The 19,891-nt window shown below is 36.7% G+C and overlaps 1 protein-coding gene across 8 annotated transcripts in view; it reads right to left on the minus strand.

Moving 5' to 3' along the window:
• The window catches only part of CEP63 (centrosomal protein 63), a 59,149-nt gene that overhangs the window by 19,867 nt on the left and 19,391 nt on the right, over positions 1-19,891 (minus strand). For all 8 annotated transcript variants that reach the window (XM_039243847.1, XM_039243848.1, XM_039243844.1 and 5 more), the window contains 3 exons: positions 16,803-16,898; positions 15,826-15,948; positions 11,055-11,168 (listed from right to left, as the gene is read on the minus strand). In XM_039243847.1, the coding sequence (XP_039099778.1) occupies positions 11,055-11,168; positions 15,826-15,948; positions 16,803-16,898 (333 nt within the window). The remainder of the gene's footprint in view (positions 1-11,054; positions 11,169-15,825; positions 15,949-16,802; positions 16,899-19,891) is intronic.

Here is a 19,891-nt window from a genome sequence, read left to right on the forward strand (position 1 = left end):
TTCTGTCATCAAGTTTTAGACATTCCCTGAGCTAAAATACTTAACTAAACAACTCATTTCACAAGTGTTAATCCTGCATCCAGATAGGTACTTCAGCTATATACTAAAGACAGACATAATTCATCTGCATAAGTAAAACTTCCCTAATTATAAGTATTTTTATTTATTTATTTATATTTTTTATTTATTATTTTTTTTACAAATAGTTTATTGTCAAATTAGTTTCCACATAACACTCAGTGCTCATCCCCACAATTATAAGTATTTTTAAAAGGTAAAGGTATCCAATTTTATTTTAAAAATTTAAGCTGATGGGGCACCTGGGTGGCTCAGTCAGTTAAGTGTCCGACTTCAGCTTCAGATCATGATCTCATGGTTAATGAGTTCGAGCCCGCATTAGGCTCTGTGCTGACAGCTCCGAGCCTGAAGCCTGCTTCAGATTCTGTGTCTCCCTCTCTCTTTGCCCCTCCCCTGCTCACACTCTGTCTCTGTCTCTCAAGAATAAATATTAAAAAATTTTTGTTTTAACTTAAGCTGAAATGTCTCTGAGAAATCAATATGCTACCGATGAAAGATTTTATTGTATACTGTACAGGGCCAAAATCCTATACTGTGGTCACACAAAGTACATGCTCAATAACGCTCACAAGCCAGAAAAAGGCTGGAAGGACAAAGGCAAAGAGACGAACAAATAGTATTTGTATAAATTATAGATCAAAATTCCAGCCTAAAGAACCAAAAACTTTTTTTTTACCAGACTCATAAAATAGTGTGAAAGAAGGATATCAAAGAATTTTAGGTTCATAAAAATAAATGCCAAGCATTCAACAGTTTCCAAACTTTTAAAATACAATACCAACTTTTTTTGTTTCCCTCAAGGCAAACTCTTCTACAGAATCTTGTACGGAATAAATAATTGAAGAGACTGGGTCATGAGGGTGAGGAGGAAAGGGAGGGGGCTCAAGTTGTTGAGGTTGCTGAACTTCCCTGAGCCCACCATAACCTGCATGGCAGCCCTGGGGCCTGACATCACACAGCTAGAAAACCTCTGCCCAAATGGACACTCAGGATGAAAGAATACATGAATTGCAAAACATTTGCACTGTCTTTTTAACACTGCAATAGCAATTTAATACTATTTAGTTTAAATCTGAGTTCTTAAAGTAAACTCAATGCTGAAGTCACAGCTTTACTAAGTTATACTTTAACCAGTGAGCCTAGACCTGATACTTAAAAACTAACGAACTTCTTAGTTGTAAAGAATCAAGAACACAGCCTTCTTTTGTTGATTCTCTATTTCAGTCGCACAAAAATACAGTGTTTAAGCACAGTAAGAAGTACCTAATCATTCCAGTACAGCCTCAATTTTCATTAACTAGAGTTAACACACTTGGCCTGTGTAGTCCAATATGGCAGTCACCAGTCACGTGTGGCCACTGAGCACCTGGACTGTGGCAGCCTGAAAGGAGATGTAACACAAATCGTAAAATACACCCTGGATTTCAAAGAATGTAAATGCTTCAGTGATATTTTTGGTATACTGAGTTAAATATATGAATTTCACCTCTTTCTGTTGACTTTTTAAATGAGACTGTAAGAAAATTTTAAGTTACAGATGTGATTCTCGTTATATTTCCACTGAACAGAACTACACTAGAATATCTGAAAACTACTGCCATTACTAACAGTCAGAAACAATCATATAAATCACTTATAAAGTAATGACTATTTCTCTTAAATATCTAGTATTAGAGGTATCCGAAGGCTGATACATTTTTGAACTTTTTTTTTTTTGCACTAACCACTGCCATTAATTTTTTTGAACCAGAATGTAGAACTCCTCTTATTAATCTAACATGTGGCATCCTAACTATTCTATTGGAATGAGTGGGATTATTTCAACAACAAAGCTCACAGCAGAGGTGTTAAAAGTAAAGAAAATAATTAAAAAGACAATTTCTTTTTTTCCTTTTTTTTAAATATTTTTTATTTATTTCTGAGAGAGAGAGAGAGAGAAAGAGAGAGAGAGAGAGAGACAGTGTGAGCAGGGGAGGGTCAGAGAGAGAGGGAGACACAGAATCTGAAACAGGCTCCAGGCTCTGAGCTGGCAGCCAGCACAGAGCCCGACACGGGGCTCGAATCCACGAACTGTGAGATCATGACCTGAGCTGAAGTCGGACGCTTAACCGACTGAGCCACCCAGGTGCCCCTAAAAAGACAATTTCTGTCAGGGAGTTGGAAATAAAAGCTGATGGTGGGCAGGTAACTGAAGTGTAAGAGTAGGGGAAGGGCTAGGAACTGGGGTTGCAGTCAAATCCTTCACTGGGTTGGGGTCTGTAATCCTGGTGCTTCAAGGGAATGGCTCTCCCAGTCTGCCAAGATTCCCGAGAACAGTGTAACATGAAACAACAAGGGCTTTTTATTTTCCAAAGGATCCCAGTATGAAGCTATGGGCATGGTGGGATTCATGTTTACCAACTTCCCCATCAGTGTCAACTCCAAAGGCGTCAGTGCGGCCACCGCCAGCAGCATTTTTACCAGGTAGCAGCCTGAAGAGCCCATTAGGAGAACGGCTCCCAGTAACACCTTCTTATCACTGCTGTGTCTATGTCATCATAAACTTTAAAACAGTAGGTCTGAGCCAGTACAATTAACTCTGACAATTCTACCCAGACAACAGATTAACATTTGATTTAGGATCATCTTTTCTTGGTAAGTTGTGAGAGGAATATGATGCTTTAAAAAATATTACATTTATACTCTTAAATATATAATTGAAAAGTGGATTTAAAACAGACTCGTACAATATCATATAGCTCATCTAAATATTTCAAAAGGAAAACATATATATTTAATGCAACCTCTATTTTTCTCACATAGCATTTATTGGCTAAATATTTTATACTCTGTGCTGGCTTAATATTTTAATTTTTTAATGTTCTTCATGTTCTCTAAGATTTACCTTAATATCTCCTTTCAACACTTGTATATGGGCAAGAGAGAAAGCAGCAGGTGATTGCTTGCCTTCTACACAGAAATGACCTTATGTTTTGGAGACTAAATGGATCCTTTCCTATGCACAGATAACCATCATTCTATCACTGCAACTAATAATGTCATGCTTTTTCGCAACTGTACTTTTTTAATATAATACATTTTAATATTTGATAGAACATCACGCTTACTCTTTTAAAAAATGTTGCCTAGTACCCTTCATTTATTCTTCCACATGAATTTTAGATTCATTCTGTCAAGTTCTCAAAATCTAACAGTCAATAAATTATATGGATAACCATTTAGAAAAAAACAATTTTAGCCTATCAAATACCGTATCACAAAATAAGTTTCAGATCAAATATATAAAAAAGAAATTATAAAGCAGAAGAAATCTTGGCTTTATAGTATGACATCAAAGATAGAAACCCTAAAGAAAAAATTAATAGAACTAAACAATTTTAAATTATTATTTATAAAACAACTGTATTTCCAAAAAAACTACTAGGCAAAAATTAAAGTCAAATAGGGAAACATCCACAATTGTAACAAAACAGCAAAGGGCTATTAATATAGGTAACGTATGAAGAGCTATTACAAAATAGTAAAATATAAATATGCTAAAAGAAAAATGAGCAAAGGACATAAACAATTTATAAAAAATGGAAATGCCAGGAAGTACATGAAAAAATGCTCAACCTAATACATAATTAATGAAATGCAAATTAAAACAAATAATCAGATATCACATTTTTCACCTATCACATTGGCAAAGACAAGCCTTAAAGTAGGGGAAATTAAAAGAAATAATAGTGCCCAATATTGGAAAAGTGTCAGGAAATGCACAATCTCAAATACTGCTGGTGAAAGTCTGTATCAACATAACTTTTGAGAGTACTTTGCCAATATATATTAAATCTTTAAGACAACTACACAGATGCAGCAATGTCACTTCTAGGGCCATTTCTTAAGAACATAAATGGACATATATTCCTAGATGTTTATATAAAGACATTCAACCAAGCACTATTTACAAGAGTGAAAAGTTTAAAAAAAATACATGTTTTATAATTGGATATTGGGAACATAAATTATGGTACATTTAATGGTAGACTGGACTTTTTTGCAATCATTATTACTATACATTTGTTGATTTGTCATATTTAAAAAGGAAAATCATAAGCGTGAAAATTAAATAAAGTATTATATTATAAAGTGCTTACTGTACCTACATAATAAGGAAAATATTAAATGACATAAAGAGTTGACAGTAATATATTAAATAGTAGGGGACAGCCTACTTAACTGAATGAATAGACTAGCCAGAGAGAAAACCAGTAAGAAAACACTACCTTTAAAGAACACATTAGACCAGATGGATTTAACAGACATAACCAAAACATGTTATCCAAAAACTTTAAAATACACTCTCCTCAAGTGTTCATGGAACATTCTCCAGGACAGACTACATGTTAAACCACAAAAACAACCACAATAAATTCAGTAAGATTGAAATCATATGAAGCATCTTTTTTGATCTCAACAATATGAAAATAGAAATTGATAACAAGAAAAAAACTGGAAAAAACACAAACACATGGAGACTAAACAACACCCTATAAACTCTAATGGGTTAACAACAACAAAAACTGAAAGAAAAAATACCTTGAAACAAATGAAAACGGAAACATAATGTAGTAAAAGTAGTTTTAAGAGGGAAGTTCATAAATCGGGGGCCTAAGTCAAGAAACAAGAAAAATCTCAAATGAACAATCTAACTTTACACATAAAGAAGAACAAAGCCTAAAGTTAGTAGAAGAAAGAAATAATAAAGGTCAGAGGAAATAAATGAAATACAGAAATAAAACAGAAAAGATCAATGGAAATAAAAACTGGTTCTTTGAAAAGAGAATCAAAACTGATAAACTGCTAGACAGATTCATGAGAAAGAAAACAAAAGAGAGAGAAGGACAAAATAAAGAGTTACAAATGACACCACAGAAAATACAAACAATCATAAAAGGCTACCACAATTACATGCCAACAAACTGGAAAACTTAGAATGGATAAATTCCTAGAAACATACAACCTTCCAAGACTAAGTCACACAGAAATAGCAAATCTGGATAGATTGACTACAAGTAACAAAACTGAATCAGTAATTTTAAAACTCCCAAAATACATACGTCCAAAACTAGATGGCTTTACAGGTGAATTCTGCAAAACATTTAAAGAGTTAGTATCTACCCTTCCGAAATTATTCCAAAATACTGAAGAGTAAAGAATGCTTCCAAACCCATTTTATGAGGCCAGGATTAATTACTCTAATATCAAAACCAAAAACACCACACACACACACACAAAAGAAATTTACAAGCCAATATCCCTGATGAACACAAGGCAAAAATCCTCAATAGAATATTAGCAAACTGAATTCAACAATACATTAAAAGGATCACATATCATGATCAAATGGGATTTATCCAGGCATATAAGGATGGTTCAATATCCGCAAATCAATCAATGTGATATGCCACAAAATGAAGGATAAAAATCACAGGATCATCGCAACAGTTGCAGACAATTTGACAACTCAACATTCATTATGATAAAAACTCTTAACAAAGTGGATATAGAGGAAACATACCTCAACATAATATAGAGCATAAATGAAAAATCCATAGCTAACCTACTCAACAGTATAAAGCTGAAAGCTTTTCCTCTAAGATTAGGAACAAGACAAGGATGCCCACTCTCACCACTTTTATTCAACACAGTGCTGGAAGTCCTATCCACAGTGATTAGGCAAGAAAAAGAAATAAAAGGGCATCAAAATTGGAAAGGAAAAAGTAAAACTGTCACAATTTGCAGATGGCAAGATACAAATAAAGAAAGCCCTAAAGACTACAGAAAAAACTGTTATAATAAATGACTTCAGTAAAGTTACAGGATACAAAATTAACACACTAACAGAAAATTGCCACTACAAAAATAATTGCAATTACAATCACATCAAAAAGAATAAAATACCTGGGAATAGGGGCGCATGGGTGGCTCAGTCGGTTAAGCGTCCAACTTCGGCTCAGGTCATGATCTCATGGTTCATGGGTTCAAGCCCTGCGTTGGGCTCTGTGCTGACAGCTAGGTCAGAGCCTAGAGCCTGCTTCAGACTCTGTGTCTCCCTCTCTCTCTGACCCTCCCCTGCTCACGCTGTCTCTCTCTCTCTCTCTCTCAGAAATAAATAAAACGTTGAGAAAAATTTTTTTAAATACCTGGGAATAAATTTAATCAAGAAGGTGAAAGATCTATACACTGAAAACCATAAGACATTGATGAAAGAAACTGAAGACAACATAAACAGAAAGATAGTCCATCCTCATAAATTAAAATAAGTTAAAATGTCTATACTACTCAAAGGAATCCACAAATTCAATGCAATCCCCACCAAAATATCAATAGCATTTTCCACAAAAGTATAACAAAGAATCCTACTATTTGTATGGAACTACAAAAGATCCCAAGAAGCCAAAGCAATCTTAAGAAAGAAGAACAAAGCTGGAGGTACCATGCCACCTAATTTCAAACTATACTATAAAGCTATAGTAACACAGTAAGATGCTGGTATGAAAACAGACACATATATCAATGGGACAAAATAGAGACCAGAAATAAACCCAAGCTTATATGGTCAGTTAATTTCTATGACAAAGGAGACAAGAACATACAAAGGGGGGAAAACAGTCTTTTCAGTAAATGATGGGAAAACTAGACAGCTACATGAAAAAAAATGAAACTGAACCACTATGTTAGGCTTTATACAAAAATTCAAAATAGATTAAAGACCTGTACATAAAGAGTGAAACCACAGAACTCCTAGAAGAAAACACAGGCAGTAAGCTAAGACATCAGTCTTAGCAGTATTTTTTTGGACCAGTCTTCTGTAGCAAAGGCAACAAAAGCTAAAATATACAAATGGAATTACATCAAACTAAAAAGTTTTTCTACAATAAAGGAAACCACAAACAAAACAAAAAGGCAATCTACTAAATGGGAGAAGATACTTGCAAGTCATACATCTGATAAGGGGTTAAAATCCAAAATACATAAAGAACTTACACAATTTAATATCAAAAAACCAAATCCAATTTTAAAATGGGCAGAGGAAGATAAGATAAATAGTCCTTTTTCCAAAGACATATGGATGGCCAACAGGCACATGAAAAGATGCTAAACATCACTCATCATCAGGGAAATGCAAATCAAAATCATAATGAGGTATTACATTATACCTGTCAGAGTGGTTAGTATCAAAAAGACCAAAAAAAAAAAAAAAAAAAAAAAAAAAAGTGTTAGTGAGGCTGTGGAGAAAAGTGAGACCTTAAACAATTTGGTAGAAATATAAATTGGTGCAGCCACTACAGAAAAAAGTCTGAGGGCTCCTCAAAAAANAGATAAGATAAATAGTCCTTTTTCCAAAGACATATGGATGGACAAAAAAAAAAAAAAAAGATGCTAAAAAAAAAAAAAAAAAAAAAAAAAGCAAATCAAAAAAAAAAAAAAAAAAAAAAAAATACAAAAAAAAAAAAAAAAAAAAAAAAAAAAAAAAAAAAAAAAAAAAAAAAAAGGTACAAGTGTTAGTGAGGCTGTGGAGAAAAGTGAGACCTTAAACAATTTGGTAGAAATATAAATTGGTGCAGCCACTACAGAAAAAAGTCTGAGGGCTCCTCAAAAAATTAAAAATAGAACTACCATATGATCCAGAAATTCCACTTCTGGGTCTTTAGCCAAAGAAAACAAAAATACCAGCTCAGAGACGTATGCACCCTTACGTTCACTGCAGCACTGCTTACAACAGTCAAGATATGAAAACAACCTAATAAACAGGTAAAGAAGATGTGGGGTGTGTATGTATATATTCATATTCTATTATAATGGAATACTACTGTCATAAAAAAGAATGAAATCTTGCCACTAGTGACAACACAAATGGACCTAGAGGCCATTATGCTAAGTGAAATAAGTCAGATATAAGGACAAATACTGTGTGATTTCACTTATATGTGGAATCTAAAAACCAACGATACATATTCCCACACACATATAACAGTGTTTTCCTAGTAAAGGTACATGACTGCAGTGAATACTGACTGCATACAAGCATAGTAAAAGTTGGAAGAAATTTATACCAACATGTAAATAATGGTAACTAACTCTAAATGATAGAATTATGGGGGATTTTATTTAATTCTCATTTCATCCACATTTGCTCATTTTTCTAAAATGAACATGTATTATGTAACTTTAATAATGGACCAGAAGAAAGAACTTAAACAAATAAATGACTCAAAGATTGAGAAATTTCTATGAACTCCACTTTTAAATGTTAAAAAATGGAGAAGAAAAAAGTCTTTATCAAGAGTTTTTAAAACTTTGGGAAATGTGGATATGATATCCATTTATCCAGTCTCCCAGATTTTCTCCCTTTGTTGTTCAATCATGATGGCAAGTATTACAAAAATGTAATGTGCCAACTTTGACTGGATTCCGATTTAAACATCCAACTGTAAAAAGACATAATTTCAGAAAACTGGGAAGTCTGAACAGGGTAAGCATTAAATTATGTTAATAGATTATTTATTTCATTAATGTAATAATAGTATATTGTAATTTTTTAAAGTCCTTATCTGTCAGGAAATACAATTTCTGTGATTTGCTTGTAATATTCCAGCCAAAGATAAAAAAATGGAGAAGGATGAAATAAGACTTGCAAAATGAGCTATTGTTCAATGGGTACAGAGTCTAGTTTTCCAAGTGGGAAAAATTCTAGAGATCTGTTAAATGACAATATGCAAACAGTTAACATTACTATACCATATCCTTTAAAATCATTAACACTGTAAATTTTAATGTGTTTTCTACCAGAATTCTTATTTATTTATTTATTTATTTTATTTCTAGGAGAGAGAGAGACAGCGTGAGCAGGGGAGGGTCAGAGAGAGAGGGAGACACAGACTCTGAAATAGGCTCCAGGCTCTGAGCTGGCAGTCAGCACAGAGCCCGACGAGGGGCACGAACCCACGAACCGCGAGATCATGACCCAAGCGAAAGTCGGACGCTTAACCGACTAAGCCACCCAGGCGCCCCTTCTACCACAATTTTTAAAAAAAAGACTGGTAAAATGATGGTAACTATCTAATGCTGGGTAACAACTATATAGAAATTCATTTAAAAGTTTTTATTATTTTTTTAAATGATGCTCACACAGCACTGCCACATACTGAATCACATAAGATTTAATTTTGTCTAGTTTGCTAAGGGAGAAAGGGAAATATATTATGAGTAACATTTTTTTGAGTTAAGCAGGCAGAGTAATTTTAAGCAAACTATCAGAAGAATAATTCAAACACCCTTTGTAGGGAAAACAAATGCTGGCTTTTTAAAGGCTCCTTATTCTAGCCTGGCTAAATTATAGTAAATAAAAATCTCACTTTTACCAACAATGAAGTTTAATTATGCAGAGTAATAACAATAGTAATTTGAAAAAAGGATTTGCAATCAATAATAAGCACACTCCACAGATGAGTAATTGAGAAGTAAAAAGTAGGATGTGATTTTTTTTTCCCATTCTGAAGGTTACAATTAGAATATAACAGTATCTTATAGCTATTTATGTTTGCACAGTGCTTTAGCATTCAGGTCAAAAAAAAAAAAAAAAAAAAAAAACCTCTGGTCTAGACATTCAGGATTTTATTGGCCCACTCTGACTGCATAGGTTGCTGTAGCCTAGTAAATAATTTTCCTCCTTGAGGTTGCTGGGGGCTCCTCGGGCCACCCAAGGGGAGTCACTCACAGCAGAGCATTTGTGGTACTTTATCAGCCAGCTGTTACTTCAGGGGAATGATTAAAAGCCAAAACGTTACTGAGGCTTAAAGCAGAAAATAATGCAGGCTGTTTTTTAAAAAATATTTTTTAAGGCTTTCCTTCAGCTCTTGTAATTTCTCCCCTCATTGTGTAAGACTGAGATAACTACCAGCCTTGACAGATTATCATATGAAACAGGTAACACAGAACCATATATTCTAATTTTTTTAATGTTTTTTATTTATTTCTGAGAGAGAAAGAGAGAGAGAGAGTGTGAGTAGGGAAGGGTCAGAGAGAGAGGGAGACACAGAATCTGAAACAGGCTCCAGGCTCTGAGCTGGCTGTCAGCACAGAGCCCGATGCGGGGCTCGGTGAGATCATGACCTGAGCCAAAGTTGGACGCTTAACCGACTGAGCCACCCAAGCACCCCAGAACCATATATTCCAGATAACTGCATCTAGAAGCATTGAGACTGTGTGGCACACAATGGATGGTCACAAATATTTATTCCCCTCTATGTTCATTTCCTTTTATGTTCTTGGTTTTTAATTGAAAAAGCATACAAAATGAATATGTTCTAAGAAGAAACATCCCCAAATTAGGTAGCAATTTTTTAGTTCTGCTGAAGCCACCAGTTCATTTACAAAAAGGTTTTTACTACAGTTCTAAAAAGTATTTCTGTTGCCACAAAGCCACTGCTTTTCGTTAGCATGCACATCACTGCAGTATGAAGACCAGTATCATGTGCAAACAGGCAGCCGATCTGAAGCACCCTGTCTGAGGCATCTCAGCCAAGGAATCCCAGCTATCAGAAATAAAGCGAGACACAGAAGTGGAGCCAAGGCAAGAGCCACAAACAGTCAAACACCAAAAAAGTCAGAGACCCAGAGAAATGGAAAAGGAGACAGAGAAAGAGCAGAGGTAGAGAGAGGGCGAAGGGGAAGGACGGAGAGGAAGAATAAAGGAAGACCAAGATTAGGAGAGTGACATGAACGTGAGCATGGAGTGAGCAGGAGGATGCAAGGCAGCCACAGAGGGAGAGGGCGAGAGAGCACGAGGGAGGGAGTGAGCAGGCAAGGGAGCACGTCGCCCGAAGACGTGACCAGGTATGAGAGAGCACCCGCGTACTGCGTTCAGCTAGTGCCAATGTCATCAAGACTTCTCCGCCTCTCTTTTTTTAAAAGTGGCTTAAACCTACCTGAATTATCTCTGACTGTTCGGCCAAAGCCTTCCTCTGTGCCTCCAGAGAAGATACCTGTTGCTGATAAATCAGGCGTTGCTTCTCCCAGTCCAGTGATTTCTGACGAAATTCCTGAAGAGGCAATTAAGGTACTTAACTTCTAAGTGCTTCCCCTTACTGTCATGCTTCCCAGATTCACTTTTACTTTAATTTTTCCCCTCGTCCCTGAGTATACACGCACCTTTCTCCCCAGCAGGAGCTCCATTACTCACTTAGCTGATAGAGGTGGAGAGCAACACTAAATTCCTGACATACTGTGCCTCTGGAGATCTGTCTCTCTAAATTTAACACACTAATGGTGAAGAGTATGAAGCAAAGATGCTAAATACTAGGTTCATGATGGTTTTCACAGATTTGCTGCCACCTAAAGGTTGTTATCATTGCTTGTGATTTTCTTTAGAAAATTTATCTTAAGAGAACTAAAATTTCAAAACATGATTATAAGGAGATGCTGCTACCAATTCTTGATATCCAAACACAGAAATTGAATCAAATAAATTTTCAGGTAAGTCTCTCAGTAGACCAATTCTTCTCAGTATCTGAAATTCAGGAACCAAATAGATTCTGAAAGCAGAATACCCTTTGGTATCCAATTTTTTATCATCTCAACAGAACTGCAAGGACTTGAATCACAATGGGAGATTTGTACTAAATTTTAACAGATATTTGTAACCCAAATTTGTAACCCAAAGCTGAATGGTCAAAATTAATGATGGGTCACTCCAAGTTGCATGAGCAAGAAGATGAGCCCAATATTTATGAAAATATGATTTATAAAAATATAAAATTATGATTTATAAACATCCAAGGGATTTCTATCACTGTTCTCTAGGACCCTCAACTCCAGAAGTCTCATGCTAACTTCTGTTAGCACTGTGAACCAGCTTTCTGATAATCATTCATTCATTCATTCATTCATTCATTCCTTTTCCTGTATATGCCAGGAGATGTTCTAGGGGTTGGAGATACAACAGTTAACAAAAACAAACAAAATCCTAGCTCCACTCAATTGGCAATAGACCACACATTCATTGTATAATACAATTACATGATAATACCTGTTTTGGAGAAAATGGAGCAAACAGGGCTCAGAGCTGGGAGTTGCAATTTTATAAAAGGATGGCCAGACTGAGTAACATTTAAGTAAACTCTCAGGGAGACTGGGATGAAGTCATACTATTCTGGGAAGATAGAAAGGCAAGTACAAAGGCCTGATGGGGAGGAAGTGTTTAAGGTATGTTTAAGGGCAAGCAAGGAGGTGTGGCTCAAATGGAGTAAAAGGAAAAGTAGGCAGAGAAACGTCATTTAACAAGGAGCAAGACTGTGTAGGTCATCAGGATCACTTCAGCTTTTGAGAGAAGCTACTAGAAGATTTTTATAAAGGAGAGGACATGATTTGACTTACATTATAACAGAATCGTTCTGGCTGCAGGGTGGAGAAAAGAGAAGTCAAGGGTGATTCCAAGGTTTTAGGGTTGAAAAGTTGAGGAACGGACTTGCCATTAACTGAAACAGGAATGGTGTTGGTAGATGGGGAAGAGAAAACCAGGATGTTTATTTTGGACATGTAAAGCATGATACAGCTTTAGATATCAGGGTGGAGATGTGAAACACCAGTTGGGAAAATTATTCTGTAGCAAAAAGGACAGATCAAGACTGGATATATAAATGTGGGAATTATCAACATATATAAAGGGCTAAAAACTAAAAGACTGGATGATATCACCAAAGGAGTGAGCACAGATAGAAAAAAGAAGAGGTCCAATGACACCACCATAGGGTATTCAATGTTAAAATGTTGGGGATCAAAAGAGATTGAGAGGAGTAGCTAACAAGGTAGAAGAAAGCCCAGGAAAGAATGGCTGTTTTCTAAGTCAAATCAAAAAACTGTTTTAAAGTACAAGTCATTGGTGACCTCCAAGTAAATAAATAACTTCTGCAGAGTTGAGGGGGCAAAAGCCTTACTGACTGGGTACAAGAAAAATGGACAATGGGGAATTGGAGACAGGTACAGATGCCTAAAGTAATTTAGTATACAATGAAGGAAAATGGGCACCTGGGTGGCTCAGTCGATTAAGCATCCAACTTCAGCTCAGGTCATGATCTCAGAGGTTCAAGCCCCTTATCAGGCTCTGTGCTGACAGCTCAGAGCCTGGAACCTGCTTCAGATTCTGTGTCTCCCTCTCTCTCTCTGCCCCTACCCTGCTTGCTCACTCTCACTCACTCTCTCTCTCTCTCCCCCCTCAAAAATAAGCATTTAAAAAAAGAAGGAAAAAAATGAGCAGCTGCCAGAGAAAGAGAGAGTTCAAAAGAGGATGTTTAAGAGAGGAGAAATGTGGATGGTGGTGGAAATATCAACTAAGGAGGAAAGGAGGATGCAGAAGAGAGAAGAATCTCTGGAGCCATGTCTTGGGGGCAGACTGGGAAGAGCAGGAAGACAGAGTATCTGGGCACAGATGCAAATGGTGAGAAGACAGAGTGTCGGAAGTTTGTGAAAATCCCTTCTTATTGCTTCTATTTTCTCAATGAAATGGAAAGCAAGATCATCACCCAAACGTGACAATGTGGGAGAAAGTGTGGAAAGTGTCAGAAAAGAGAAAGTATGAAATAGTCATTATGGAAAGTAGCAGAGTGAAGGGAAATATAGTATGATTCTGGGTAGCATTAGGATCCATTTGAGGAAGTGACCATGAATTTAAAATGAGGCCGGTCAGCATGATTATGTTTTTCTCCAGCCATGTTCTGCCACACATGGCAAGTAGAGACTGGGCAGAAAGCTGGATTTAACTAGTTATGGTTTGGCCAAGCAAATATGATGAAGTAAGGGAGGGACACGGGAGCTGAAGGGGAATATAAGGAATGTAACCATGGAATTGAAGCTGGGTAAGGACTGACACATGAGGGCACGAGGTAGGTATGCAGCAGTGGAAAGGTGGCAGAGTTCAATCACTTTGGGATAGGATCAAGTGATTGTTGAGAGTCAAGGGACTAGAGGGAGTGAGCTAAAAAGAGAAGGATGGTAGCCAAAGAATGAGATGCTTAAGGATGTCATTCCAGGAGGGTTACATGTTTGGTCATGACGACACCTAAGGAACAGCAGTGGGAATGGGTGGATGAGACAAGGACGAGATGAAGATGTCCGTGGAGGAAAGAACAACAAGGGATTCAAAGATCAGAGTCATATAAGCATCATTCCTGTGGATACTGAAACCCTCAAGAATTATGATAAGTGTAATGCTGGGACAGTGATAGTGTCCTGGAAGCTGAAATGTCTAAGCGAGGGAAGTAACACAGGGATCAGAAGATGACAACTTTGGTTATATGTATATTGGTAGGGGATACAGGCTGATGACATGAAAATCAAAGATGGGTTTTGAGACAGAAAAGAGAATGGCCAGGAAGTGGTAATGAGGAGTGAGGAAGAGGAGGCTGGGGGGAAAACCCCCAAGTATCACTGAAGATGGCTGGAGAGGAAGCAGCATCTGCATAGTCCTCTGAGTCTAGGCTCTTCAAATGTATAAAAACATTATGATGCAACAGAACACTAAACACAGAAATTACAATTCTAATTAGTAATAATGGTATTTGTGAGTGACAGGTGCTCTGAGTAGACAAACTGTAATCATAGAGATGCTGAACAATGTTTCTCAAATTATAATCAGCCAGGGAAGCTGGATAAATACGCAGATTCCTAGGTCTCACATCATACTACTGGAGCAGAATCTCTGACAGCCTAAAGATGACCCTGGTGATTCTTAGGTACACTACAGGGCCAATGGTGTGGACAGAGGAGGGGAGAGGCAGATACCAGGGGAAAAAAGTGACAGCCTTGTGCTGTTTCTTCATCTACTCTTGGCAGTGTTTTTTTTTTTTTTTTTTTTAATGTTTCATTTATTTCTGAGACAGAGAGAGACAGCGTGAGCAGGGGAAGGTCAGAGAGAGAGGGAGACACAGAATCCAAAACAGGCTCCAGGCTCTGAGCTGGCTGTCAGCATAGAGCCCGACACAGGGCTCGAACCCATGAATCGTGAGATCATGACCTAAGCCAAAGTTGGATGCTTAACAGACTGAGCCACCCAGGCACCCCTACTCTTGGCAGTGTTAACTCACTATCTCCCTTAGGTCCTCTGGGAATCAACATACACAATAACCACAGTTACTCTACCTTAATAAAAACACAGCAAAGAAGGGAGTAAATGGCTTCTCCATCTAAATGGGAACTGAAGATAAGCAACCTGATATGCACTGTACTCTGTACAAAAAGGCATGTACTTTCAGCATTTACTAAGCTCCTATTCTATCAGGTGATAAATAAGACCAGGACACTGCCCATGGAGGACTGCTAGTAACTAGTAGTCAATGTTTCTCAATATTGGCATTTTGGGAACAGTAACCTTCTAGTGTAGAGTGGTGCTGGGCATGTTTAGAATACTTAGTCCCTGTCCTCTAAACACCAGTTTCACTCGCAGTCATTTGGACAACCAAAGCAATGTGTCCATACATTTCCAAATGCCCTCAAAGGGTGGTAGTCCCCTACTGGGAGCTACTGATAGCTAGTAACCCCATTAACCAAAGGAGACCAGGTGATCACAGGATGCACCTCTGAAATTGCTCCACACCAGTCCTGGAGACGGCAGAAAACTGGGTTCAGAACCAGTACCATTAGAAAGAGCATCTTCCTATAGGAAGTCTGCCAACCACTATGAAGAAATTATTACTATGAACATACCTCTATTTTTCCAGTTAACCTCTCAATTTCAGATCGATCTTCCCTGTGATTTTTGGTGTTTCCTCTGAAGTCCCTCACATGCTTTTTCTGTAGTTTTTCATAGCTTCTCTTCAGTCTGCCTAACTGTGTAGACACAGTTATTTCTAGACTTAAAATTTAAGAATTGATAAACAGTCGTGGTGGAACAAATTGGTATTATGAAAGCAAGAGCAGTGCTAAACAGGACTATTGAAAATAGACTGAGCGTGTTAGATTTGCAAATTAGAAACAAAATGATTCAAACCTGCATATAAAAAACACTAGAAGAGAAAAATATTGCATTAAAGAAAAAAGTCAAGGAAAAAATATTTTTTAAACAAAACTTTAATTTTTATTACAATAGCCTTGCACTTAAGGACCCCATAAACCATACCCATGATAAAAGCAGCAAATAAAAATTCTTTTTCTTCTCTCTAGACCTGTGGTTCTCCAGCCATTCTCCTGTGGAACACTGATATTCAGTAAGCAGGAGAGGAGTACTTTGGAATTAAATAAAAATAAAAGCAGGGTTTTTTTCCCCTAGTCTGAAGAATAACATTGAATTGCTACAATTTTCTTACTTTTCTTATTTAGCCCAAAATGCTTCTGAAAACTTTGGATTCTCCATTATTTAAAATCTAGTAACTGGTTTAACTCAAACATTAAAATATTTAACATAAATTCTTGGTATCAATATTTCATATATTATATAAAAACAGCTTTGTTTCTTTCAAGCACTCAACTGAGAAACACATTTTAGAATACCTGTTTAGACAGTATCAAACATATAATTAGACAAGACTCTACGCCTGGATTTAAAAACAGAGAAATAAATTTCTAACCCTGTACCTCCCAGAGAATATATACTTTCTATTTTATGAAGTACAAATGGGCCCATTAACAATATTCTAAGGGTTAAAGAGAGAATTATACAACATAAAATAGAATTAAAATCTCACTTCTTCATGTAGTTTCTTTAACTCTTGCTTATAGTCCATGGCCATATCTTGTTTAACTTTTTCATGTTCTTCTACTTGTTGACGCAACATTACAACCTAGAAGCCAAAGGCCGGTAGTTTTTTGCATTATTGGCATTGAAACAATATCCTTGAAACATAAAAATAGAAAAAAACCTTTGCACTTATCCGTAAAAACAAGTTCTCAACTGTATGTGGTAATACCCCACTTTTCAGGAAATCAAACATCTGATTACTTAAAAATACATAACACTGCCAAAAAATGGAAAACAGAACCTTTCTAAAATTTCTAGATTTACATGAAAACTTGCTCTGTTTGACTTATTCTCCCCATATTGAACAAAAATCAGTAAGACTTCAAGAAAAAGTTATATAAACCAAAGTACAGAATAGTCATGTCAGATGGAAAGACAGTAGGAGACTTGAATCTGCTTTGCCATTTACCACTTCAGAGAAATCAGTTCCACCAACCAGAGTAAGGGCAATATCCTAACCATTTTTCAATGGCTTGATACCAGCCACAGCTATAGTTCATTACCAGCCCTCACTTCCATCAATATCTATCAGTCTCTCTCTACATCTCTCCATAACCAGTTAGAATTTCATCTGTTAATAAGTGAGGAGGGAGAAGGGGAGAATGGGGAACAGAAGGTAATAATCACAATATAGTAATTTAAAAAATAAAGCAAACAGGGAGCCTGGGTGGCTAGGTTGGTTAGGCATCCAACTTCAGCTCAGCTGATGATCTCACAATTCATGGGTTTGAACCCCACATCGGGCTCCACACTGAAAGTAGAGAGCCTGCTTGGGATTCTCTCTCCCTTTCTCTGCCCCTCCCCCACTCATGCTTTTTCTCTCTCTCTCAATTAATAAACATTCAAAAAAAAAGCAAACAAAACAATCACATCTTAAAAGTTCTTGTCACTCATTTATATGTGGAATCTAAAAAACAAAACAGAAACAAATTCATAAATATAGAGAACTGGTAGTTACCAAGTAAGGATGGCAGGGGGATGGGCAAAATAGATGAAGGGAATTAAGAGCTACAAACTTTCCATTATAAAATAAATAAGTTAGAAGGATGAGAAGTACAACATAGAGAATACAGTCGATAATACTATAATAACTTTGTATGGTGACAGATGGTAATGACACTTTTCATAGTAACAATTTTGTAATGTATAAATCACTATGTTGTATACCTAAAACTAATATAATATTGTATGTATTGATTTAAAATAAAATAAGATAAAAACACTGATCACCAAGTACCTCAGAGACTCATATTCTAATAGGCAATATCAATAAAAGATAAAATAGTAGCATCTTAATCTTTGTGGAAAAAAAATTCTCATCACATATACAAAAAATTTATAAACACGTAAGGTGACAAATGTTAATGACTTATTATGGTGATCACTTCACAATATATATAAATACTGAATCAGGGGCGCCTGGGTTGGTCAGTCAGTTAAGCATCCGACTTCGGCTCACGTCATGATCTCAACAGTCTGTGGGTTGGAGCCCCGCATTGGCTCTGTGCTGAAGGCTCAGAGCCTGGAGCTTGCTTCAGATTCTGTGTCTCCCTCTCTCTCTGACCCTCACCCACTCACTCTCTACACATACATTAAACTGATAGGCTACTGTTGTTATATACAGTCCTGTATTCATTTAGATTTGCCCACGTATTTATGTTGTCTGTCATTTACTCCTTATTTGCTCAGCTTCGGTCTGAGATCACTTTCCTTCTGCCTGCAGAACATTTAGTATTTCCTTGGTGCAGTTCTGTCAATGCCAAATCCCCTCAATTTTTACTGATCTGAAATATCTTTATTTCATCTTTACTCTGGATATAGATTTTGGTTTGGCAGGGGAGGAAACGTCATTTCTCTGTAAGGATCATTCTATTGCCTTCCAGTTTTCACTGTTTTAGCTGACAAGTCAGCTGTTAGAGCTGTTTATAGATAATCTGTCATAATCTTTTTTTTCTCTAATTGCTTTTCAGACTTCCTCTTTGCCTTTAGTTTTCAACATAGGTAAATATTTCTTTTTATTAATCTTGCTTGAGATTCTCATACTTCTTAAATACATGCCCTTCCTGACTTTTGGTTAATTCATCTTCAAATATTGCTTCTGCTCATTCATGCTCTTTTTTTTCTCCGCCAGGGATTCCAAAAATGCTCATATTAAACTTTCTCACTGCGTCCTCTTTCTCTTAGCTTCCCTATATATTGTCCATCATTTGTCCGTGATTTATTCTAAACATTTTCTTCTGTCCTATCTTCAAGCTCTCTAATTATCTCTTAATCTTCAAGGCCTTAATCTCAGTTATTTTACTTTTCATATTGTAATTTCCCCTCGTTTCATTTTTTAATATAGTTTTCAATTCTTTCTTTAAGTGCTCAATCTTCTCTTTTACCTCCTTGACCATAGTGAACATAGCTATTGCAAAGTTGGAGCATGGCATTGCCAATATCTAGATTTGCCATGGATCTGTTTCTAATTTCTGCCGCTTCTGCTTTTTTGCATTTTTCTTTCTTGTCTTTTTGTGTGTTAGGGGTTACGTTCCAAGTGGGTATCAGGCATTGTATTTGCAATAATAATTTGAAGAAATAATTTAAGCCCCAGAGGAGTTGGCTCTTTCCAGGTTCCTGGAAGGCTTATAACTTTGGAGATGCCTGGTGACAGCACTCTAGGATCACCTTCGAGTGATTTCAGAGATTTAAAGTGTCTGTGGCTGAGTGACAATTTCAAGAGGGCCTGTTTTACACCCAGCTCATCCTTCCTCTTAGGGTGCTGCCTTTTGGGGTCCCAACCCACAGTGAGAAGGGGTTCACAGCTGCCTTGGACACCAAATCTTTTATTCTCTCAGCTCCCTGAAGTTATCAAAAACCCCCTTCAGTCTCTATCCTCTGAGCTACTTTTAGTTTCAGCCAATAGCCTCCTCAAGCCCTGAACTCCTGCCTCACTTCTCTAGTTTAGCTCAGATCCTGGCCTAGCAATTCTTCACCAGCTTGTTTAATACTCTACTTCAAGCAGACTTCTCCTTCTCTCTCTCTCTCTTTTTTTTT

This window comes from Hyaena hyaena, unplaced genomic scaffold (assembly GCF_003009895.1).
Source record: "Hyaena hyaena isolate Hyena2069 unplaced genomic scaffold, ASM300989v1 scaffold_234, whole genome shotgun sequence".
NCBI classification, from domain to species: domain Eukaryota; kingdom Metazoa; phylum Chordata; class Mammalia; order Carnivora; family Hyaenidae; genus Hyaena; species Hyaena hyaena.